This window comes from Schistocerca americana, chromosome 7 (genome assembly GCF_021461395.2).
Source record: "Schistocerca americana isolate TAMUIC-IGC-003095 chromosome 7, iqSchAmer2.1, whole genome shotgun sequence".
NCBI classification, from domain to species: Eukaryota; Metazoa; Arthropoda; class Insecta; order Orthoptera; family Acrididae; genus Schistocerca; species Schistocerca americana.
The window spans coordinates 298,316,297-298,342,724 of NC_060125.1; the positions used below are offsets into that span (position 1 = coordinate 298,316,297).

The following is a 26,428-nucleotide window of genomic DNA, read 5'->3' on the forward strand; positions in this document are numbered from 1 at the left end:
AAAGGCAGGCGTACCTCACACCATGTGGTACCGCAGAGTGACAGCACCCGTCTCCGACGGGCAGGGAGTAACTACACTACTGGCCATTAAAATTGCTACACCAAGGAAATACAGATGATAAACGGCTATTCGTTAGACAAATATATTATACTAGAACTGACAAGTGATTACATTTTCATGCAATTAGGGTACATAGATCCTTAGAAATCAGTACCCAGAACAACCACCTCTGGCCTTAATAACGGCCTTGATACGCCTGATTCAAATGGCTCTGAGCACTATGGGACTCAGCTGCTGAGGTCATTAGTCCCCTAGAACCTAGAACTAGTTAAACCTAACTAACCTAACGACATGACACACATCCATGCCCGAGGCAAGATTCGAACTTGCGACCGTAGCGGTCTCGCGGTTCCAGACTGCAGCTCCTATAACCGCACGGCCTGATACGCCTGGGCATTGAGTCAAACAGAGCTTGGATGGCGTGTACAGGTACAGCTGCCCATGCAGTTTCAACACGATACCACAGTTCATCAAGAGTAGTGACTGGCGTATTGTGACGAGCCAGTTGTTCGGCCACCATTGACCAGACGTTTTCAGTTGGTGAGAAATCTGGAGAATGTGCTGGCCAGGGCACAGTCGAACATTTTCTGTATCCAGAAAGGCCCGTACAGGACCTGCAACATGCGGTCGTGAATTATCCTGCTGAAATGTAGGGTTTCGCAGGGATCGAATGAAGGGTAGAGCCACGGGTCGTAACACATCTGAAATGTAACGTCCACTGTTCAAAGTGCCGTCAATGCGAACAAGAGGTGACCGAGACGCGTAATCAATGGCAACCCATACCATCATGCCGGGTGATACGCCAGTATGGTGATGACGAATACACGCTTCCAATGTGGGTTCACCGCGATGTCTCCAAACACGAATGCGACCATCATGATGCTGTAAACAGAACCTGGATTCATCCGAAAAAATGACGTTTTGCCATTCGTGCACCCAGGTTCGTCGTTGAGTACACCATCGCAGGCGCTCCTGTCTGTGATGCAGCTTCAAGGGTAACCGCAGCCTTGGTCTCGGAGCTGATAGTCCATACTGCGGCAAACGTCGTCGAACTGTTCGTGCAGATGGTTGTTGTCTTGCAGACGTCCCCATCTGTTGACTCAGGGATCGAGACGCGGCTGCACGATCCGTTACAGCCATTCGGATAAGATGCCTGTCATCTCGACTGCTAGTGATACGAGGCCGTTGGGATCCAGCACGGCGTTCCGTATTACCCTCCTGAGCCCACCAATTCCATATCCTGCTAACAGTCATTGGATCTCGACCAACGCGAGCAGCAATGTCGCGATACGATAAACCGCAATCGCGAGAGGCTATAATGCGACCTTTATCAAAGTCGGAGACGTGATGGTACACATTTCTCCTCCTTACACGAGGCATCACAACAACGTTTCACCAAGCAACGCCGGTCAACTGCTGTTTGTGTATGAGAAATCGGTTGGAAACTTTCCTCATGTCAGCACGTTGTAGGTGTCGCCACCGGCGCCAACCTTGTGTGAATGCTCTGAAAAGCTAATCATTTGCATATCACAGCATCTTCTTCCTATCGGTTAAATTTCGCGTCTGTAGGACGTCATCTTCGTGGTGTAGCAATTTTAATGGCCAGTAGTGTACACTCCTGGAAATTGAAATAAGAACACCGTGAATTCATTGTCCCAGGAAGGGGAAACTTTATTGACACATTCCTGGGGTCAGATACATCACATGATCACACTGACAGAACCACAGGCACATAGACACAGGCAACAGAGCATGCACAATGTCGGCACTAGTACAGTGTATATCCACCTTTCGCAGCAATGCAGGCTGCTATTCTCCCATGGAGACGATCGTAGAGATGCTGGATGTAGTCGTGTGGAACGGCTTGCCATGCCATTTCCACCTGGCGCCTCAGTTGGACCAGCGTTCGTGCTGGACGTGCAGACCGCGTGAGACGACGCTTCATCCAGTCCCAAACATGCTCAATGGGGGACAGATCCGGAGATCTTGCTGGCCAGGGTAGTTGACTTACACCTTCTAGAGCACGTTGGGTGGCACGGGATACATGCGGACGTGCATTGTCCTGTTGGAACAGCAAGTTCCCTTGCCGGTCTAGGAATGGTAGAAGGATGGGTTCGATGACGGTTTGGATGTACCGTGCACTATTCAGTGTCCCCTCGACGATCACCAGTGGTGTACGGCCAGTGTAGGAGATCGCTCCCCACACCATGATGCCGGGTGTTGGCCCTGTGTGCCTCGGTCGTATGCAGTCCTGATTGTGGCGCTCACCTGCACGGCGCCAAACACGCATACGACCATCATTGGCACCAAGGCAGAAGCGACTCTCATCGCTGAAGACGACACGTCTCCATTCGTCCCTCCATTCACGCCTGTCGCGACACCACTGGAGGCGGGCTGCATGATGTTGGGGCGTGAGCGGAAGACGGCCTAACGGTGTGCGGGACCGTAGCCCAGCTTCATGGAGATGGTTGCGAATGGTCCTCGCCGATACCCCAGGAGTAACAGTGTCCCTAATTTGCTGGGAAGTGGCGGTGCGGTCCCCTACGGCACTGCGTAGGATCCTACGGTCTTGGCGTGCATCCGTGCGTCGCTGCGGTCCGGTCCGAGGTCGACGGGCACGTGCACCTTCCGCCTACCACTGGCGACAACATCGATGTACTGTGGAGACCTCACGCCCCACGTGTTGAGCAATTCGGCGGTACGTCCACCCGGCCTCCCGCATGCCCACTATGCGCCCTCGCTCAAAATCCGTCAACTGCACATACGGTTCACGTCCACGCTGTCGCGGCATGCTACCAGTGTTAAGACTGCGATGGAGCTCCGTATGCCACGGCAAACTGGCTGACACTGACGGCGGCGGTGCACAAATGCTGCGCAGCAAGCGCCATTCGACGGCCAACACCGCGGTTCCTGGTGTGTCCGCTGTGCCGTGCGTGTGATCATTGCTTGTACAGCCCTCTCGCAGTGTCCGGAGCAAGTATGGTGGGTCTGACACACCGGTGTCAATGTGTTCTTTTTTCCATTTCCAGGAGTGTATTTCAGACGAGTTTAACAATAACACCTCTTTTAACTGCACGTTTAAATACATGCGAGCTCTCGATAGCACATGACAAAGTCAAGACCTTTAGTGTGTACCTTTTCATTGACATATACAGGGGATAGGCAAAATAATGTGAACGCTTGTTTTTACTTTGGAACGGTTTATTAATAAGGGGTTGGACTCCCATTTGCCGGTAATACAGTTGCGATGCTTCTTGGAATACTGGCATACAATAATTGTACAGTCTCCAGTGGAATGTTATACCACTCTTCGATCAGAACCTCTTCTAACTCCCGTAGTGACGAGGGAGGCGGAAATTGCTCCGGAGTCTGCACTCCAATGCCGCCCATGAGGGTTCGATAACGTTCAAGTCCGCGGACTGTGCTGGCCCCGCTGCAGTTCAGTTGCATGCTCCTCGTACCATGACTGTACTGTCCTGGCTGTGTGAGTGAGTGTATTATCGTCCTGAAATTTGGCATCATTGTTGGAGAACAGCATTTGAATCACGTGGTGCACCTGATCACCTAAAATGTTCACATACTCGTTGGCTGTAACATGGCCTTTGAGAGTAATAATGGGTCCAGCAGAATACCATGATATGGCTAGCCACAACATCACACTTCCACCTCCATACTTAAGGAGAATTGGAACGCCCTATCCTGACAATGTTAAATTTAATGATTTGGCTTCCCTGAATTTCAGGAACCACTGTAGCCATTCACATAAAACTTTTACAAGACATTAAACTACATGTTCTGTGTCTACTGAACTACAATAATTGCATTTCAGCCTTTGCTTTTGGAAATTTTTAATCACACGGCTAAAATTTTGTGTACTTTTTTGTACGATATCCTAAATAATTTTGATTATACCTAACAAAAATGGCTCTGAGCACTATGGGACTTAACATCTGTGGTCATCAGTCCCCTAGAACTTAGAACTACTTAAACCTAACTAACCTAAGGACATCACACACATCCATGCCCGAGGCAGGATTCGAACCTGCGGCCGTAGCTGTCACGCGGTTCCAGACTGAAGCGCCTAGAACCGCACGGCCACACCGGCCGGCTTATACCTAACATTACGTTCTTCTTTTAGTTCAGTAGATTAAGGATATGTATGTTTTTACTCCCTGGAAATTTGAATACTTTACTCGAAGTGGTTTCTGACATTTATGGAAAAATGCAACAGAAAATGTAAATTTTCAGGAACGCTTTAAAGTTTCAAAAGACTGTAACTCACTTAATATATGCTTAATTTTTTTTATTTTTAGTCACTCAGAAGCACCCTGCACCATACTGTACATCATCCTATTGATCTTTTTCCAAGTTTTTTCTGCTTTTCTTCTTCCTGGACTCCTGAGTGGCCAACTGTACTGCATACTCTGCTTTATGAGTGCGAACCTTGTCCATCCGTTCAAGTTCTGTGATGCAGTTTGTTCCAGGATTAATTACTATACGCTGTAGCACTTTCACCCTACCAATGCTGCCATCATTAAAAGCAATAACAGCATCACTGACCCCTCACTTTAGTGTCTTCATTCCAACAAAAACATTTTTTGGTAAGCGAGTCCATATAAGATTACTGAACGACTCATTGGGATTTTGAGTCTGACCATGCAGACACTTCTCCAGTAATTCAGCATTTGCCAGGTCTCTGTAAATAGGTTTTATGATCTCCATGACTGCAGCTGAGATGGAATGTTTATGGCTGTATGAATTGTTTGAGTACTGGGCATTGCGGTAATTGCACCGTGAATCAGGTCCCGGAGGGCGAAGGTGGTGTACTGGTTTTTTATCATTTGTAAGTCTGTGGAAGAACGTAGCCCATACCGCTTGCTTCATTTTCAACAGATCCTCTGTATTATTTCTAATGGCCATCCCATAATACTGCTGTAGTTCATCAATAATCTGTCTATCAGCCTGCTCCTCATGGTTTTACCATCAGAAAGTTTCTTGTCTGTCAAACTTTGTTTCAACTTCCTCAACCTGGTGCCCATCCTCTTCTGGACATGACCTTTATATCACAGCAATCCACAGCCTTCTTTTCAAAAAATTACCGATTTTATTAGATCTTGAAGTAAGGCACGTAAAAATTTTAAAATTTTCAGCCGGTGTAGATTATATTTAAAAAAATAAAATACTTCCCTTACGAGTTTATAAGTGATATATATTTCCACTGATCAGCCGACCAGGATTTATGCTCCTGACACCACGTTTTACGCTTCTTTGTGTTGGTTGTCGTCACTAATGGTTTGGTATAGCAGCTCGTCCATGAACATTCGCTTTATGGAGACCTCGGCGGACAGTGTCGATAGATACAGGGTCTCGAAAATCGCTGTTGAGCTCTGCAGTCACTTTAGCCGCCGTGCTTTTGTGTTGTTTTGACACAATTCGTGTTACCGTACGACGATCTCTGTCATTTAGTTTGGATTTACGCCGACTATTACGTTTACACGATTATGTCTTCCCATGTTTTGTGTAGGCTGTCATGACTGTTGAAATAGTTGCTCTTGAAACATTCAATAAGTTGGCGGCTTCCTTGGTTACTGACGCTCCAGCTAATTGATCCCCCACAATTTTCCCTCTCTGGAACTCTATTAGGTCTTTCATTGCACGTCGACCATCGCCTCTGAATGCAAATACGAAGTGTGCACTGATGCCTAGTCTGTACTGAACACTCACAGTCCAGCGCGCACGTGCCTTACCTACGTTGTTGACCTGCAAACACAACCATCCCATTACTACCATTGTTCGCATTATTTTGCCTATCCCCTTTAGGTTTCCCGTAGTCCCTGGACGGAGCAGAGCTTTCGCGAAGTTTGGCGGACTAGGCAACTAGTATGACGTCACAAGTTCGTTGTGGTACCTGTACCTGTCGTGGGCCCAGAGGGGCTATAACACGACGATCCGCCACAAACGAAATGGGTCTAGCGTGACTGACACCTAGCGGTAGATCATCTGCGCAAGGAAATCAGTGCTGAACTCCCGTGAATCCGCGCATGCGCACTGGACGGCGGTACGCGGCTCGGGTGAAGTAGGGGGTACTCCAGTTGTGTTTTCTGGTAATTACTGATTTTATTTTTGAGATATGTGCCCAGTAGCTAACTTCAGGTTTTCATACTGGAGCTTTTGAACATTCTTCAGAGTACATATTCACAAATGCAGCACAAAACAAATATTTTTTGCCTGCAAAATTTCTATTGTACGAGCTGTTTGTGAAAAGCATTCTGTGGCGTTGTCCGAAGAACGAGGTCCCACACCAAAATTGGTACCTCACCACGGAACCACAAGTAAGGACAATCGCTGACTGATGCAGCAACAACTGCCTCAGGAGGTTCCATAAGCCACCGCCGCTGCCGCAAGATTACCTACGTCAGCAACCATCACTGACGACGACAGCATCGTTTAACTTCAGATCCAGCAGCACGAGTTGTATTAGAAGTCAGCACCGCATCGAAGTTCATAGTCAACTTTAGTGTAAACTGAAATATGAAATTATCGTTCTGTATTGCCTCAATGGATAAAAGTCATATAGTTCAACAACAGTAAGAAATACATTTTGTCATCCTCTAGACATTGATTGTTTGCAAGTATTCTACACACATAAAAAAAAGTTTTGTATCGCCTCGGTTCCGAGAGTTCCGGAAACTGTAGAGCAAATTGGAAGAGAGATCAACATAAACATCATTTCCGCCCTTTTTGGTGCAAATGGCTCTGAGCACTTTGGGACTTAACTTAGAAATACTTAAACCTAACTAACCTAAGGACATCGATGCCCGAGGCAGGATTCGAACCTGCGACCTTAGCGGTCGCGCGGTACCAGACGGAAGTGCCTAGAACCGCTCGGCCACTGCGGCCGGCTCCACCCTTTTTATTGCTCATAAAAACCACACTTCATTTGTACCACCATACAGCGAGACCTTCAGAAGTGGTGGTCCAGATTGCTGTACACACCGGTACCTCTAATACCCAGTAGCACGTCCTCTTGCGTTGATTTTTGCCTTTATTCGTCGTGGCATACTATCCACAAGTTCATCAAAACACTGTTTGTCCAGATTGTCCCACTCATCAACGGCGATTCGGCGTAGATCCCTCAGAGTGGTTGGTAGGTCACGTCGTCCATAAACAACCCTTTTAAATCTATCCCAGGCATATTCGATAGGGTTCATGTCTGAAGAACATGCTGGCCACTCTAGTCGAACTATGTCATTATCCTGAAGGAAATCATTCACAAGAAGTGCACGATGGCGGTGCCAATTGTCCATGAACACGAATGCCTCGCCAATATGCTGCCGATATGGTTGCATTATCGGTCGGAGGATGGCGTTCACGTATCGTACAGCCGTTACAGCGCCTTCCACGACCACCAGCAGCGTACGTCGGCCCCACATAATGCCATCCCAAAAAAGGAGGGAACCTCACCTTGCTGCACTCGCTGGACAGTGGGTCTTAGGCGTTCAGCCTGGCTGGGTTGCCTCCAAATACGTCTCCGACGATTGTCTGGTTGAAGGCACATGCGACACTCATTGGTGAAGAGAACGTCATGCCAATTTTGAGCGTCCCATTCGACATGTTGTTGGGCCCATCTGTACCGCGCTGCATGATGTCATGGTTGCAAAGTTGGGCTTCGCCATGGACGTCGGGAGTGAAGTTGAGCATCATGCAGCCTATTGCGCACAGTTTGAGTCGTAACACGACGTCCTGTGGTTGTCTAAAAGCATGATTCAACATGGTTACGCTGCTGTCAGGGTTCCTCTGAGCCATAATCTGTAGGTAGCGGTCATCCATTGCAGTAGCAGTCCTTTGGCGGCCTGAGCGAGGCATGTTATCGACAGTTCCTGTCTCTCTGTATGTCCTACATGTCCGAACAACATCGCTTTGGTTCATTTCGAGGCGCCTGGACACTTCCCTTCTTGAGAGCCCTTCCTGGCACAAAGTAACAACGCGTACGTGATCGATCCGCGTTATTGACCGTCTAGGCATGGTTGAACTACAGACAACACGAGCCGTGTACCTCCTTCCTGGTGGAATGACTGGAACTGATCAGCTGTCAGACTCCCTCCGTCTAATAGGCGCTGCTCATGCATGGTTGTTTACATATTTGGGTGGGTTTAGTGACATCTCTGAACAGTCAAAGGGACTGTGTCTGTGATACAATATCCACAGTCAACGTCTGTATTCAGGAGTTCTGGGAATCGGGGTGATGCAAAACTTTTTTTGATGTGTATATTTTGTTCAGGTTTTAATAAAATGAGCTAATATCTTATGTGTGTTGTAGTATCCAATCGACCTCCTCCAAAAGTAAACAGCCGGCCGCCGTGGCGTAGCGGTTCTACGCGCTTCAGTCCGGAACCGCTACAGTCGCAGGTTAGAATCCTGCCTCGGGCATGGATGTGTGTGATGTCCTTAGGTTGGTTAGGTTTAAGTAGTTCTAAGTTCTAGGGGACTAATGACCTCAGATGTTAAGTTCCATAGTGCTCACAGCCATTTGGACAATTTGGACCAAAAGTAAACCTAGGCTTGCTAGAACCCACTGCAGTTCTGGCGGGAATGTCTCAAGTGTTTCTTCGTCCGGGACAGCACATTTTTTCACTGGCCGCATCGTGTTCTACATGCATAAATGGACCGGACCAAACAATCATTAAACGTCCTAATCCAGTAGTCTAGTGAGGAAAGGTGTCTGTATGATTCTCACGACCCATTGTATCATAATGAGTTGCGTCGGCAGTCGTATATATATAGGTGTGTGATTTTCGCGCATCTAAATTGACGAAAGTTCGCGTTTAGTTTGATTGCATCTTTTGCTTTATTTCAACATGCCAGGAAGGAGAAAACTGCAATAGTAAGCGGGAGAATCCGATCACAAAATGAATAAACAAATCGTTTAATGCTTACATCCGACTGTTTGACATTTCCTTCTACATTACTGTGTCAATTGAGTGAATTCCTTCCTGCATTATCGGCAGTAGCTCGTCACAACAAGACACTTCCATTCTCGTGAAGTCCCGAAATTCCTGCGGACCTTCGGCCTCAGTTCTTCGTTAGTGGAGAATGTATGTCCCTCGCTTCTTTCCTTCCCAGCCATGGTCGAACCCAGCAAGTCCGGGTTTTCGTCGTCGTCATCGTGCTGCCCTAATCCTAAGAGTTATAGACTTTGCCAGGGCAGTAGCTCCAAAAACAAGTGCGTCCCACGTGGGCAAACAGGCTGTGTAAACGTAAATTTAGATAAACGTATGTTTGTCCAAACTAGTGTCGTAATGTCTGTACCGTTGTCGGGTGTCCAGCCGGGTGCAGTCGTTTTCGTAACACGATATTTCGACAGCCTACCATGCCGTCATCTTCAGGTGACACCTGTGGATGAGTGTCTTTACTACATCCCGCCTCCCTTATCGCCGCCCCCTCCCCAACTCTTTTCTCCACTGCTGGTCGCACGCCAGGACGGATGGACTGGTGGTGGAAGTAAGGAGTGGAACGGTTGGGGGGGGGGGGGGGGGGGACGGACAGCGCCGACGGAAGCTGGGCACTAACTCCGGTTCCTCAGTACTTCTATGGCCTGCGTCGGGCACGGAAGTTGCTCTCGGCCCATGCTGTGATTTTAGTTGGCTGAGTGCTGGATCTCTAGCTTTGCTGAGCGTAAACCCAGTGTCTCTCTTGATCAGCCCGTCCGCCACTCATATTTCAATAGATTCCTTCAGTATGCAGCCCCCCAAAAAGGCGAGATCTGAGATCTGTCTTAGCACTTCCGTTTCTTCATACTTCATTAAGTTCGCTGTAGCCATGCAGTGTTCTTCAACCGCAGATTTTGTTGGTTGCTTAAGACTGTCAGTATAGTCTCCCCGATGTATGCCTTACCGCTGTGGTCGCTGTGGAAGAGGACTTCAGCATTACTAACGCATGGACTCAAAACGGAGTTGACATGCCTTGCAGAACTTCGTCAGTGCTAAACAGGATTAGAACCCAACACACATTTTTACAAAACTTGGGTAAACAATCATTCCCACTTTGTGACTGATCAGAACCACAGACCATCAGACACATCACAGAAGAACCCCCCACAAGATCATACGATGGTAGACCAGAAGACTTCCTGTTGGTTATTCCAAAGTCTACATAAATGCTCTAGATCAGCGGCCCTAATCAAGTATTCGTACAGTTCGGGGTTCTCGGTCGTATTCTGTTCAAATGGCTCTGAGCACTATGGGACTCAACTGCTGAGGTTATTAGTCCCCTAGAACTTAGAACTAGTTAAACCTAACTAACCTAAGGACATCACGAACATCCATGCCCGAGGCAGGATTCGAACCTGCAACCGTAGTGGTCTTGCGGTTCCAGACTGCAGCGCCTTTAACCGCACGGCCACTTCGGCCGGCTTCGTATTCTGTGATAACATGGCTGTAGCAGTAGTCTCTCATATTGTAGAATGCAATAGGGGTACTGCACATTTGCTATGTTGGTCACTAAACAAGAAGCCACCAGCTGATAAACCTGTGACTTTATTTGACGCGTGTCGGGTAGAACCCATCATCAGATTGTCTGGAAACCAAACATACATAGCAAATACCAGAAAATGTAACTACACAAAGAATGTACAATAGTAGGAGACTGAAAGTACCGTCAAAATAAAGCAGCCCCATGATCATCTTGATGATCAGATATACAAAGACAATATGAAACAAACAAGGCTGTCATGACAGACTGACTAGCTACAAGCCAATAACCAAGAAGACAATTTAAGCCAGAGAACGGTGATTAATACGATAGTAGCGCCACGTAGCGACAAAAGCAGAAAAAAATTGTCATTTTCATAAGACATGAAGCATAAAAAATCAAACATTTACAAAAGTTTACAGAGTGAGGGAAATTTGCAATTACATAAAAAGTACCATTGGCAAAAAGACATATTTGTAAACTGACAGATAAACGAAATAAAAATTCCAGAACAGTTACATGAATTCATATCTTCATACAAAAATAAATAAATAAAACAAGTAAAGGAAAACAATTTAAAAAGGTACTATAAAACAGAAATAATAAAGGCAATCCTAAGATAGGACAAGGGGGTCAAACACTCCCACGATTATGTGATGGAGGTCGTGCAAGTGAAACTCATTAAAAGATAAAATACATAATGTAATAATAATAGACCATAGGGACGCAAAGGGAAATAGAAGACGTATTAAAATTTCCGTAAGTATTAGGCTAAGTGGTGACAACAACCTATTCGGCACGTAAGTATTAATTGTTATCAGTTAGGTGTCAAGGATGTCTGTTACTCAAGCCCTCAAGAAATACATATAACAAAAGCGATAAGCATAGGGAACGGCTACACTCAGGTAGAGAGATAAACAACGGCATAATATATGCCGGAATGCTTGGAATTACAGGCCCAATATTTCACTGAATATTTTAAAAAACCACTTGCGTCTAGGAGACAACTGTTCGTTCAAAATTAAAGATGGCTGCGCTGTTGGTGTATAAAGATTTCAAATTTCTCTAATCTTTCCAGTTCACCCCCTTTCGGCTCAACGTGGAGTATCCGAAGGGCCTCTTATTTCTGGGTAACATAAGGTTCTCTGGCCCCCAACCCTTTGATGAATGGCAACGAAGTGCAGAATTATTTTTATGCATGTGCACACGAAACCCATTGACAAAGTTTCTTCAAGTCTAACCCACGTAAATTGAATCACAGGAACCATATTTAATTTTGAAGACGCCTGACTTGTACAGTCACCTTTGACATAAACAGAATTTCGCAATTAAACACCTAATTTTTTCACGTACGAAAACTAATTTGAAATTTCACTTTCCTAAGAGTCCGTGCAATAGTCTCACTATGTGGTCCTGGATAAGAGACAGAAGCATATAGTGATCTTTCTGAGGCTGCATTACACTGAAGATCTCTTTTGCCGGAGACTTTTTTTTTCAGTGTCACGCATAAAGGTATCGGAATAATCATTGGCACGGCCAAAATGCATGATAATATCAATTTCCTTTTTCAAGCTTTCAGTCTGAGACCTAACTTGAGTAATCTGTTGTAGATAGAATAAAAATGTCTACACTTGTGTGCCGGTGAGGGATTAGAGTCGGCAACCAACAAAATAAAGCTGGACGAACTTGGAATCTAACGATGTACATCGGCGGAATCCAAACAGAATATAAAATAGAGTGTTAGAAAAGAAGATGTATTATTTAATGATACTGCTACAAAATAAGTGAGTTTTATTTCATTGACGGTTAATTAAATCTTGTATACGTTTCATTTTGGTAAAAAATTCGAGTTTTCAAAAAAAAACATTTTTTTTTTTTTAGATAGACCCTACTCTTTTTTGGGGATTTTGGGTGATATATGGTCTCGGTCATTGGTAATTGTGTTAGAAAAGTAGGGAAAAACAGTTATATGTCAAGAATGTATTATAGCCCTGGTCCCTGCGCCTTCTTTGGCCAACAATTCAGATTGTATTCCAAAACCGCGGCCGCACATGACGATAAATATGCAGGTCTTCAAAGAACGACCAGTATCAGTGTTTCCCTGGCCGGAACATTCAGTTTACATGTCGCCAATCGAACGTGTTTGGAGTAACTTATTCGTTATGGTTCTCCGCTAACTACTGCTAATGTTTTAAGGACTCCAATACAAAGGAAATTCCGTATTAATATGTTCAAGCCATGTTTGATCCTCGGCCACAAAGTTTAGAGGCTGTATTTACAGTACGTGGAGGCTGCGGCCCATACAGAATTCTAAAAGGTCGTGTACAGCTCTGTAAACGTAATCATTTCTGTATTATTAAACACCAAAGCTGCACAACTAAAAATACACTTTTTCTGAACATTAGTGTATCTAAATCCAGTTATTAGTCAGAGTAGAATTGCGCAACTTTGTCTAACTTGGGCTCTTATTTGTCTGTGAAATCGACTGTACCGTGTCAAAAAGCGTACATCTGCTCTGAGAACAGTCCTAAAACATAAAACCATAAGCACGTCAGAAACAAAACTGTCACCTCCAGGAGACACCAGCTAATACCGAGTAAAGCATGGTGATGACTCCATTTCGACGAAGAAGATACTTTTAAAGGCTTCTTCAGGTTTGGCGTATACAGTTGCACCCAGTGTCCTCAGTTATTTGTTGGATGTATTCCAGTCTCTGTCTTCCTCAACATCAACAGTTCTCTCTAGTGTCATGGAAGTTATTCCCTAAGGTCTAATACGAGTCCCTTCTTCTTGCCAGTGTTTTCCGTTTCTTTCTTTCATCGCCGAATCTGAGGAGAATCTCCTCATTCCTTTCTTTACCAGTTCACCTAATTTTCAATATTCTTCAGCACCACATCTCAAACGCTTCGATTCTCTTCTTTTCCCCATTTTCACACAATCCACGAATTACTACCATACAGTTTTGTGTTCTAAAAGTACATTCTCAGAAATATTTCCGTCAAGTTAATGCCTATGTTTGCAGACTCCGTTTAGTAAGGAATGACCTCTTTGCTTGCGTTAAATCTGCTTTTTTTATGTCGTCCTTGCTTTTTTCGTCATTGTTATTTTACCTCCAAGTAGCAAACATGCTTAACCTCGTGCACTTAGTGATCACCGATTTTGATGTTAAGTTTCTCGGTATTCTCATTTTTTGCAACTTCTCTTTTCTTTTGTCTTTCGTCGGTTTACTCTCATTCCATACGCTGTACTCATTAGAGAGATCTTCTTCCCTTTCGCCGAGGGATAGCAATACCATCTGCGAATCGTATCACTGATTTCCTTTCACGCCGAATTATAATCCCACTCTTGAACCTTTCTTTTACTTCCGTCGTTGCTTTTTCAGTGTATAGACCGAACAGTAGGGACGAAAACAGCATCGCTATCTTACACCGTTTTTTAATCCGAGCACTTCGTTATTGGTCTTCCAACCTTATTTTTCTGTCTTGCTTCTTGTACATATTGTATATTACACGTCTTTCCATATAGCTTACTCTCATTTTCCGTAGAAATTCGAACATCTTGCGCCATTTCACATAGATAAACGCTTTTTCTAGGTCGACAGATCCTATGACCGTGTCTTGATTTTTCTTCAGTCTTGCTTCCATTGTCAGAGCAACGTCAGGACTGCTTCTCTAGTGCCTTTACCTTTCCTAAATTTAAACTGATCGTCATCTGACAGTTTCTCAGTTTCCTTTTCCGTTGTTCTGTACATTATTCTTGTCAGCAACTTCCATGCATGAGCTGTGAAGCTGATTGTGTGATAGTTCTCGCTCTTATTTGCTCTTTCTCTCTTCGGAACTGAATGCATGATATTTTTCCGATCTCCTAGAGCTATGTACGTTTTACCTCATGTTCTTTATACTCCCAGAGAGCCTATATTCTACACGAGTAAGCTCGCGGAACATTTGTGAAACTCAGATCGTGCGCATGTAGACCTGTGAACACGACCATTGTCATCTTGCAAGATGGGAGTGTCCGAGGCAGACAGTCAGTATGTCTAGACAAAATGGTAACATTTGATCAGCGAGAATGTTAAAATAAACAGCCAGGTTGGTTCTCACGGTAACATGAATGAGAATACCCAAGTTCTCCCAAAACGCCGGCCGGTGTAACCGAGCGGTTCTAGGAGCTACAGTCTGGAACCACGCGACCGCTGCGGTCGCAGGTTCGAATCCTGCCTCGGGCATGGATGTGTGTGATGTCCTTAGGTTAGTTAGGTTTAAGTAGTTCTAAGTTCTAGGGGACTGATGACCTCAGAAGTTAAGTCCCATAGTGCTCAGAGCCTCCCAAAACATCAAAGAATTTCCTCCGTCCTAAACTAGACGCTCCACAAACCGCGCGTTACATGCCGCATAGGGCCATGGTGCACTCGACGCCTTCCACCGTTTGGAAGAACGACAAAAGTTGGAACTCACTGGACCACACTACACGACTCCTGTCAGCTACTATCCAGTTTCTGTGTTGGTTGGGCTAGCGAAGACGTACACCTTTATATGCATCCAGATGTCCATGGCAAGTAGTTCCCTGCATAGTGTTTGGTCGGAAACTGGTTGAGACGGACCTACATTCACTGGCAACACCAATCCCTGTCGAGTCTGACATTTGTCTCTGATCTCTGGGTTTAGGGACTTTTTACGACCACTGTTCTCACGCAGTGTTACTTGGCTGAGAGTGATGCACCATTCGGTGTAGACACATTGGACCGTCTGCTCTTCTGCGTTGGACAACACCAAATCGAGCAACTTAAATCACGATATGGTCCTTAGCCCGTCCAAACACAATAGCTCGTTTCTGTCATGTCCTCACGTCGACCCACCTTACTGAGCTGATTCCACACAATCGACCAACACATATATGCTGCTTCACTACCATGATCTATTTCCACTGTGGATGACCGCATGACCTCCTTGTGCTACACTTTAAGACCAAAAAAGGTCGCACCAAGAAGGAATTATCCTAATGGGGCGGAAATCGGTAGAGGTGATGTGCATGTTCAGATAAACAAATGACAACAATTTCAAAAAAAATGGATAATTTACTCAAGGGAAAGTTGAAAACGTTTAGAGCTTTATGGGCAGGTCACTCCGACCATCTCGGGATTTTGACTATCTAACGCACCAACTGGACAGAATGTTGCACGATATCCCTCAGGAGGACATCCGGCAACTATATAAAGAAATGTCAATCTCAATAGCTGCTTGCAAAAGGGACAGAGATGGACTAACGTTTTATTTATTTTCCCAATTTGTAAAGCTTTTCTTCTTGAATGAATCATTTAATTTTTCTGAAATTGTGACAGTTGTTTGTCTGTACATATACATCACATCTACCGATTACCATCTCATTCGGATAATGTATTCATGGTGCGTTGTCTTTCCTTGTATTAGAGTGTAATTCTCCTCCCTTGAACCCCCCAAAAAATCGGCTATTCAAATCTATCAGTGTGCCCTTGTAAGGGGGTGACTAACATTTTTTCCCGTGGGCTTGTGTCCATCATCACGTCCACAGTAATCACACTAGACCTCATGGGTTCATCTCACGTCATGTAACACGGAGACTACATTCGCGGTATTTTTACTGTCATCAACTGCAGGAGCAGCAGCAGCAGGCGGTAGAAGGAGCTGCGAAGAAGCGGCCACGCCCCGCCGCAACGAGTGTGGAGGAGCCGGAGGCGGAGGACATGGCGGACAATGGGGCTCACCCAGTGGGCGACGACGCGGCCGCAGACGTGCCGGAGGACCTGCCGGCGCAGCTCGTCCGGATCTCCAGCGCTGTCAGCCCCAACTCCTTCCTCTCCATGCCGTCCATTAAGGCTTTCCCCAGGTGAGTGTGCAGAATGTGAAGGCCTGTACAACGTCTAACAAGGGAACAGTCCAATCCATGTATGATATATCGGAAGTTGGATGGAAAAGTTACCATACAATTAAGAAACCTATGACGAGTGTTGTAAAAGACAGTGTAAATGTGTGAATATTTGAATAACCAAACAGGATAAATTAATGAGAAGTGTCGCCTACCAGGCCGGCCGGAGTGGCCGAGCGGTTAAAGGCGCTACAGTCTGGAACCGCGCGACCGCTACGGTCGCAGGTTCGAATCCTGCCTCGGGCATGGATGTGTGTGATGTCTTTAGTAGTTCTAGACTTATGACCACAGCAGTTGAGTCCCATAGTGCTCAGAGCCATTTTTTTTTGTCGCCTACCATCATTGTCAGTACAACATATCTTGCCCTCTGTACATACAGAGACTAACCTGGGCAAGTGGCATCCCGCAGAAAGCAAAATCACAGGTTCGATATTACAGCGTAGCAGCCTCCGCCGAAGAAGATCCCACGACCGACGAACTGTCTTCTGCGCTGTGGGCACAACTTTAGAAGACGACAGGGTGGTGGAAAGAACGGTCAGAGACTCTTATTCAATCCTTCCAGATCTCTCCAGCTTCCAGATCTGACTTCCGCAGGGACAAATAATTTATAGCTGCGAGCAAGCCGCACTTCATCATTTCAAGTCGCAAAAAGACAGAGTCCATTGTGCAATCGATTAATGCTACGACACATTCCTATACAATAATGCCAGTGATAAATACGCGTATGATAGCTTGACTGTTTTCGCAGCTTTATATCGTTCTTCAGAGACCTCAAGATATATTAGGACCAAAATTTTACAATCGACCAAGTTTTGTTGTCGTTGTTGTCTTCAGTCCAGGGACTGGTTTGATGCAGCCCTCCATGCTACCCTATCCTGTCAAAGCTTCTTCATCTCCAAATACCTACTGCAATCTACATCCTTCTGAATCTGCTTAGTGTATTCATCTCTTTGACTCCCTCTACGATTTTTACTCTCCACGCCGCCCTCAAATACTAAATTGGGGATCCCTTGACGCCTCAGCACGTGTTCTGCCAACCGATTCCTTCTTATAATCAAGTTGTGCCACAAATTCCTTTTCCCCAAGTTCTATTCAGTACCTCCTCATTTGTTACGTGATCTATCCATCTAATCTTCGGCATTCTTCTGTAGCATGACATTTCGAAAGCCTCTATTCTCTTGTTGTCTAAACTATTTATCGTCCATGTTTCACTTCCATACATGGCTACACTCCATACAAATACTTTCAGAGAAGACTTCCTGACACGTAAATCTATACTCGATGTTAACAAATTTCTCTTCTTCAGAAACGCTTTCCTTGCCATTGCCAGTCTATATTTTATATCCTCTCTACTTCGACCATCATCAGTTATTATGCTCTTCAGTTATTATGCATCTTCATCTACGTCCTTTTGCATTTCCATAATATTGCTCTCCAGTACATCACCCTTATATCGACCCTGTATATACTCCTTCCACCTTTTTCCCTTCTTTGCTTAGGACTGGCTTTCCATCTGAGCTCGTGATATTCGTACTAATGGTTCTCTTTTCTCCAAAGGTCTCTCTACTTTTCTTGTAGGCAGTATCTATCTTACCCATAGTGATATACGCCTCTACATCCTTACACTTGTCCTCTAGCCATCGCTGCTTAGCCATTTTGCACTTCCTATCGATCTCATTTTTGAGACGTTTGCGTTCCTTTTGGCCTGCTCTATTTACTATATTTTTATATTTTCTCCTTTCCTCGATTAAATTCAATATATCTACTGTTACCCAAGGATTTCTAGTAGCCCTCGTCTTTTAACCTACTTGATCCTCTGCTGCCTTCACTATTTCATCTCTCAAAGCTACCCATTCTTCTTCTACTATATTTCTTTCTCCCGTTCGTGTCAATCTTCCGTAATGCTCTCTCTGAAACTCTCTACAACCTCTGGTTATTTCAGTTTATCAAGGTCCCATCTCCTTAAATCCCTACCTTTTTGCAGTTTCTTCAGTTTTAATCTACAGTTCATAACCAATAAATTGTGGTCAGAGTCTACATCTGACTCTGGACATATCTTACATTTTAAAACCTGGTTCCTAAATCTCTGTCTTACCATTATATAATCTATCTGAAACCTTCCAGTGTCTCCAGGCCTCTTCCACGTATACAACCTTCTTTTATGATTCTTAAACCTATGATTAAGTTATCCTCTGTGCAAAATTCTACCAGGCGGCTTCCTCTTTCATTCCTTATCCCCATTCCATATTCACCTACTACTTTTCGTTCTTTTCCTTTTCCCACTATCGAATTCCAGTCCCCCATCACTATTACTATTACTATCTGAATGATTTCTTGTATCTCATCGTACATTTCTTCAATCTCTTCGACATCTGAGGAGCTAGTTGGCACATAAACTTGTACTAGTAAGGCAGGAGTGGGCTTCGTGTCTATCTTGGCTATAATAATACGTTCACTATGCTTACCCACGCTTGTATTTTTTTTATTCATTACTAAACCTGTTCTGCATTACCCCTATTTGATTTTGTACTTATAACCCTTTCCTTATTCACCTGACCAAATGTCTTGTTTCTCCTGCCACTAAACTTCGCTAATTCCCACTATATCTAACTTTAACCTACTCACCAGTACCATTATCTCTACAAGGACTGCTTTAAAACTTCGACTGACTTTGCTGTGGGTTTGCTCTGTTGTGGACCATTACCTGTCTGCATGTCAAGACTCAGCACTGTCTTTCCGTTGGAAGGACAACACTACTTCTTCAAGACTGCATGGAAATCCACTACTTCTGTGTGCATTTTCTTTTGCTGCGCAGACTTTGAGAAAAACACTGCAATTTTACTGTGATGAACGATCAGGACTGTCTTTATGGACAGTGAGAAAATTTTAGCTTTTGACCAACATTGTATCAATAAGTGTGTGCATTTGATATCTTTGTTATTGTAATTATGAAAAATTTCTTCAAATCTGTATTGGCCACTGCCCAAAACAATTTGTAAAATTTTTGTGGGGAGCATGGGGGCTATGTAAGTAGGCTGTTTAGGTTTTATATTGGTAACGCCACATAGCGCTCTGTATGAAAATCACTGGCTGTGCTGTGTGAAGTTTGTGGCTGGTTTGCATTGTTGGAATTTGCTATTGTAGTGTTGGGCAGTTGGCTGTTAACAGCGCGTAGCGTTGCGCAGTTAGAGGTGAGCCGCCAGCAGTGGTGGATGTGGGGAGAGAAATGGCAGAGTTTTGAGTGCAGATGATCTGGACGTGTGTCCATCAGAGACAGTAAATTTGTAAGACTGATGTCATGAACTGCTATATATTATGACTTTTGAACACTATTAAGGTAAATACATTGTTTGTTCTTTATCAAAATCGTTCATTTGCTAACTATGCCCATCAGTAGTTAGTGCCTTCAGTAGTTTGAATCTTTTATTTAGCTGGCAGTAGCGGCGCTCGCTGTATTGCAGTAGTTTGAGTAACAAGGATTTTTGTGAGGTAAGTGATTTGTGAAAGGTATAGTTTAATGTTAGTCAGGGCCATTCTTTTGTACGGATTATTGAAATTCTGATTGCGTTGCGCTAAAAAAATATTGTGTGTCAGTTTAAGCACAGTCATTTATAATTTTTCTAAGGGGACGTTTCATAGATTCCAGGTTCGAATCCTGGCAGGGTCGCCATATGAAACGTCCCCTACTATTTTTACGCAAATTGCCGAACAATGTAATTTACGATAGCTCTGTGTCATTTAGAGTTTATCAGGAGAACAGTATTCTTAAATTTCAGTCATTTGTGCGTTATCAGTTTGCATCGGCAGGTTTCGCAAATTGCTTCAAGTATGCCCGTTAGGGGCCCGCCAGGTTGGCCGTGTGGTCTAACACACGACTTTCCGGGCGGGAAGGAGCGCCTGATCCCTGACACACATCCGCCCGGCGGATTTGTGTCGAGGTCCGGTGAACCAGCCAGTCTGTGGATGGTTTTTTTAGGCGGTTTTCCATCTGCCTCGGCGAATGCGGGCTGGTTCCCCTTATTCCGCCTCAGTTACACTATGTCGGCGATTGCTGCGCAAACAAGTTCTCCACATACGCGTACACCACCATTACTCTACCACGCAAACATAGGGGTTACACTCGTCTGGTGTGAGACGTTCCCTGGGAGGTCCACTGGGGGCCGAACCGCACAATAACCCTGGGTTCGGTGTGGGGCGACGGAGGGGTGAAGTGGACTGCGGTAGTCGTCGTGGGGTTGTGGACCGCTGCGGCTGCAGCGGGGACGGAGCCTCTCCGTCGTTTCTAGGTCCCCGGTTAACATACAATACAATACAATGCCCGGTAGGCAGCACAATAAGCAGATCAACAACCAACACCATTTCTTACTCTTCCACAGTTCTGTCTAAATAAAATCATAATTACTGTGAAGTGCCTGAAAGCATTAATTTTCATTTCGTCAGGTGTGGCTTGTGTAAGGAAGATGTTTTTCTTCCTTATTCATATGGCACTTCACTACATTATGTCGACTATTGGGAATAAACAAAAAAATCTTTCATGGTTAGTAAAATATACATTACTCAAAAATTATCATAAAAACAGTGTTCAAGAATTGTTACAAAATGGTGCACCCACTGCATTGATTTATTTTCCTCTGCTAGTCATCTATGTAACAATTACGTCTGGAACAGTACAGTTGTCGATATGAACTGCCTGTTATTCAAAATATGAATGATACTTGGTATTTTTTGTATGGTTTAGGTGTTTCAGAGTCTCACGTGTCACTCTGGATATTCGCACTACGTGGTTCAGTATGTTCTCTTATCAGGGCCGACAGGGCGCTAAGCAGGAAGAGTTGTAGAAAACCCCTGCCATAAGTGTTCTTCGTGCAACAAAAACGAGTAACTTCGGCCATTTATTAAAAAAAACTTTCAGTGCTTCTTAGCAGCTGAAATTTTGACAGTGAATTTCCTTCGTCCTGCATAAGAAATTGCAAGATGGGTTTCGACATGTCGGATTGGACCATTCCCTTGTAAGAAAATGATAACTACCTTCTAAAGTTCAGAAAAACATGTGCAAAATACTACAGCTCTAGTTAGGCGTATATAAATGTGAAGGCTGTCACACTGTAACGATCAGCAACGCCTTTACTGTTCAGACTGCGAACCCATCTTTTTATTCAGGTCGTAACAATTTTTCAAGTATCGGACCTCGTTTTGGTCACAGCATTGAATCAGATCCGATAAAACAATATCTACGTGGTGAGAACCAGAAGTTATTGACGATGGGAATGCGCATTCTGATCAAAGATCACCAGACACCTGTTAGTGGACATTAATGTAGCCTGTGTCCATCCTTCGCCTCTATGACGGCTTCAACTCTGCTGCGGATACTTACAATGATGAGTGTTTGTGGTGGAGTGGCAGCCCAGTCTTCCTGAAGTGCCAAAGCCAGAGATGGTAGTCATGTTGGCTGCTAGGATCGAGTAAAGTCGACGCGCTAACTCATCCCAAAGGTGTTCCTGTTTATTTCTTCACTTACTGATTTCTTTAATCTCCACGGAATTGGATATGATTTATTACAATGCATCTCATGAGGAAACACCTCTGAATGGCACGTAAATCCCTTAATAATTCCTGGCCTTTCTTCAAAAATCTGGATATATTTCTCCAAAAGATCTACCAATTTATCACTTTGTTCGTTTTGCAATCCATCAGCTTCCTTTGCCTTTTCTTCCACTTGTTCTGCTATCCCGAGTATTTTGCTCTCCTTTACCTTTTCTGTGCGTTTCATCTCCTTTCTTTTCTAATGAGCGTAATACCATGCCCAGGACAGTAATTTCCAGTGCTCTTTTCTTTCATGATCAGATCAACTAGTACCATTTCCCCATTATAACAAAAACTGACTTTACCGGACGAGAAGTCTATTTTTAAGTTCTTCTATATCATAGTCCCTAATCCGATGATACAATCTTCTATTAATTTTTGAATTACTAGGAACACACATCTTATCACTGTATATGTTATACTTAAATCTAGCAAAATTTGTATCCGGACTGGTTGCGAGCGGGTGCCTAAGGCTCCAATAATCTTACAGTTTCGTGTCGGCAACGTCGGTAACTCTGTCTTAAGGGATAGCTGTTTAAATAAATTGTTGGAGATCGCATTTATCGGAACTCCGGTATCCAAGATTACTATATAGGTATGTGTAGTATTTCGGAAAGAAACGCTGATATTGGCACTTTATTGGAAACTTGTTCCCAAGGATTTACGTCTTCCGTTAAGTCCCCAATGATCCTCATTCCATCGTTGTACCTAAAACAGTTTACAGGTGATGCCTTGCCCCCATTACTTTTTTCTCGACCGAACCTCTGGGGCGTAATCCGGTCGGATTCCGTTTAAATTGCTCGGCCTAGCTGGTCCGTTGTTGTCATCGGTTGCTTCGACTATGACCGGTGGTTGTTCTCGCCGGGCTTGATTATTTGTTGGCCTTGGCCTCGCCTCTTATGTGGTTTGTTACTTTGCCTTTGATTTCTACGGTCATTATATACAGGATTGTACCTCCTTTCAAATCGCCTCTGTCTGTTTCTGTTCGGCTCATAATTTCTTCCGTTATTCTGGCGTTCCATACAGTTTGCTTCGTTGTTGTAACCATTATTCATATTGGTCCGATGAAAGTTATCCATTTGTCTTCCATTCATTCTTCCGTTATTACTGTTATAACCTATCTGCCTATTTTCCATTTGATAGGATTTATTGTAAATATTTCTTCCTCTTTGTTCCTCTTGTAGCAAATCGATTGAATCTACTGCAGGCATGAATTCTTCTAGATTATGTTCCGAAACATGCAGCAGTTTTTCCCCGATTTTCATCAGAAGCTGAGCTTTTATGATTATTATCACACTTTTGTGATCTGCTGGTTGATCCCAATATCTTGCTTTATTCAAATACTTTTCGAAGTATCTCTATAAGTTCCCGTTTCGCTAAGAGAAGGGTTAGGTACTTCTTCAATCTCTCCTGAATGCCTCTTGACCAACATCATTGACGAATGCCTTCTCAAATTCTTCATAGGTGTGACACTTGTCTATTACGTCACTCACCCACAGACTACCATCGCCTTGGATCTAACCTGATACATATTTGATTTTCTGTCGCTCAGACCAAGCTCGTCGTAACACTCCTCTGAATCATCTGATAAATACGACAGGATTTAATGTCTTCTTTTCCGGAAAAAATATTTGGAATTGCCTGTGCTTTAACATTTTCTCTTCCATGATAGATCTGGTATAATCACTCATAGGTGACATACTTTCATACATCTGTTCGTTTGGGCTTGTGTCTGGGTACTGCTCATCACCCCCATAATTATGCATCAAGCCCTGATTTCTACCCCTAGATCTCCACTCAGGGCGGGCTTCCTTTCTTTCTTCAGTAGTCGCCCCCCACAGTTCTTCTATCCTTTGAATGCAAATCCTGTGTAACTTCTCCTTTCCATCTTTGGAACTCGGTTCCTATCTGCTCGCGAACTTCCTTCAACTCTTGATCTATTTGGCGAGGTAACGGTAGACCTTCACTCACTATATTCTCTACCGCTTCCTTGATACCTTTATAAACAGACAATATCACTTGCTGTTTCTTATCCACTACCCAGTCGTCTAATTGTTGCTTAAACTGCTGGGTGTTTTCTTGGAACTTTTGTTCCAATAGCCCTTCACATCCGGACGCTATTTCTTTTACTGTTGAGGACAGGTTTTGTACCTCTACTTCTACCGTTTGTTGTCTCCCCCAAACGGTTTCAATTACACTGTTTACTCCTTTTATTTCGATCGGAAATTGTTCGTGGATTTGCCTCATACTATTTATTTATTTCCTGTTCATTTGTCAAAGTAATCACATCAGCAAATACTTTAACAAAATCTTCTCTTGTGGACAGTTCGTTCACTTTATTGATTATACCCTTTACTTTCTTGGCTAACTCTGCCTGTTCTGTAACTAAATTGCTCACAGCGGTGGTCACATTTGTTACTTTAGCCACTATATTTGCCTGTTCCATAGCTACGGTTTTTACATTTGCAGAAATAGCCGCTTGCGCAGCTGACATATTCGCTTGAGTAGCAGACATATTCGCTTGCTCAGCTAAAAGTTTCTTCCGAATAACAGACATATGAGACTGTTCTGAAGCTAAACTAGCTACGCTATTCATCAAAAGTTTCATTTGATTTAAGAGCTCAGCTGTAGGATCTTTGGATTCTCCTTGGCTAGCATTTACCATTTGCCCTGGGTTTTGTTCATCACCACTGGGCTGCACATTCGCTTCCTGTTCCCTCTGCATTTTACACTGTGATCTGGTTTTAACCACAAGAATTCAGTTGTTCACTTTACTTTTAATTACTTTACTTTGGATACAATTCAGCTTTACCCCACAAAAATACACGTCAGATTCTATATCCCAGAATATCTCTACACAGTTGTGAACACATCTACAAAAAAACACAAATCACTCTGCATATACTAAAACATATAATAACTAAATGTACAAATATTCCTAACCCAGTCGTTATCAGCAAAGACCAGGCTAATGTGTGCAATGAGTTAGCATGTCGTTCTTGTACTTGCCTTTACTGCAGAGTAGAACCGCACGAAGTTCATATGTAATTGACCTGCGTTGTCGTGGCTCTCTAATGTCGGATGTAGTTCACAAAGAATGATTCCATCAGTCGTACATGAAATAGTACCAAGCACAACATTAGTAGCCTACATACACATAACATAAAATAAACATTTATCGCAACAAATCACAATATATACAATAAATACATATAACTGAATGATGGTGTATTTCAATTTGTTTTTGGTCATGAAACACTTGACTGTATCTGTGTTTCACTACTTGTAGGTCTAGTCACGTTTTAGCCATTTTTATAATATTGTGGCTCAAAAAAAGAAATTAATGTTTTTGAGCCGGTAATATTAAACTTATTACGAATATAATTCATTTTTACTTTGTGGACCGTTTGACTGCAACTGAATAAAACACAATTTTCGTGCCATATGCGTTTCACCTTTACTTTCTGCAAGGCATCTTCAGTGGCCTGGAAATATGTACATATTTTTGCTATTTACACTACTGGCCATTAAAATTGCTACTCCACGAAGATGACGTGCTACAGACGCGAAATTTAACCTACAGGAAGAAGATGCTGTGATATGCAAATTATTAGCTTCTCAGAGCATTCACACAAGGTTGGCGCCGGCGGCGACACCTACAACGTGCTGACAATAGCCGGCCGAAGTGGCCGTGCGGTTAAAGGCGCTGCAGTCTGGAACCGCAAGACCGCTACGGTCGCAAGTTCGAATCCTGCCTCGGGCATGGATGTTTGTGATGTCCTTAGGTTAGTTAGGTTTAACTAGTTCTAAGTTCTAGGGGACTAATGACCTCAGCAGTTGAGTCCCATAGTGCTCAGAGCCATTTGAACCATTTTTTGCTGACAATAGGGAAGTTTCCAATCGATTTCTCATACACAAACAGCAGTTGACCGGCGTTGCCTGTCGAAACGTTGTTGTGATGCCTCGTGTAAGGAAGAGAAATGCGTACCATCACGTTTCCGACTTTGATAAAGGTCGGATTGTAGCCTATTGCGATTACGGTTTATCGTATCACGACATTGCTGCTCGCGTTGGTCGAGATCCACTGACTGACTGTTAACAGAATATGGAATCGGTGGGATCAGGAGGGTAATATGGACACCGTGCTGGATCCCAACGGCCTCGTATCACTAGCAGTCGAGATGACAAGCATCTTAACCGCATGGCTGTAACAGATCGTGCAGCCACGTCAACAAACGATCTGCACGAACAGTTCGACGACGTTTGCAGCAGCATGGACTATCAGCTCGGAGACCATGGCTGCGGTTACCCTTGACGCTGCATCACAGACAGGAGCGCCTGCGATGGTGTACTCAACGACGAACCTTTGTGCACGAATGGCAAAACGTCATATTTTCGGATGAATCTAGGTTCT

The 26,428-nt window shown here is 44.0% G+C and overlaps 1 protein-coding gene across 1 annotated transcript in view; it reads left to right on the forward strand.

Annotated features, from left to right (window-relative positions):
• LOC124622891 overlaps positions 1-26,428 on the forward strand; it is a 176,480-nt gene that overhangs the window by 96,356 nt on the left and 53,696 nt on the right. Inside the window, exon 7 of the mRNA XM_047148680.1 lies at positions 16,202-16,392. Within this exon, the coding sequence (XP_047004636.1) occupies positions 16,202-16,392 (191 nt within the window). The remainder of the gene's footprint in view (positions 1-16,201; positions 16,393-26,428) is intronic.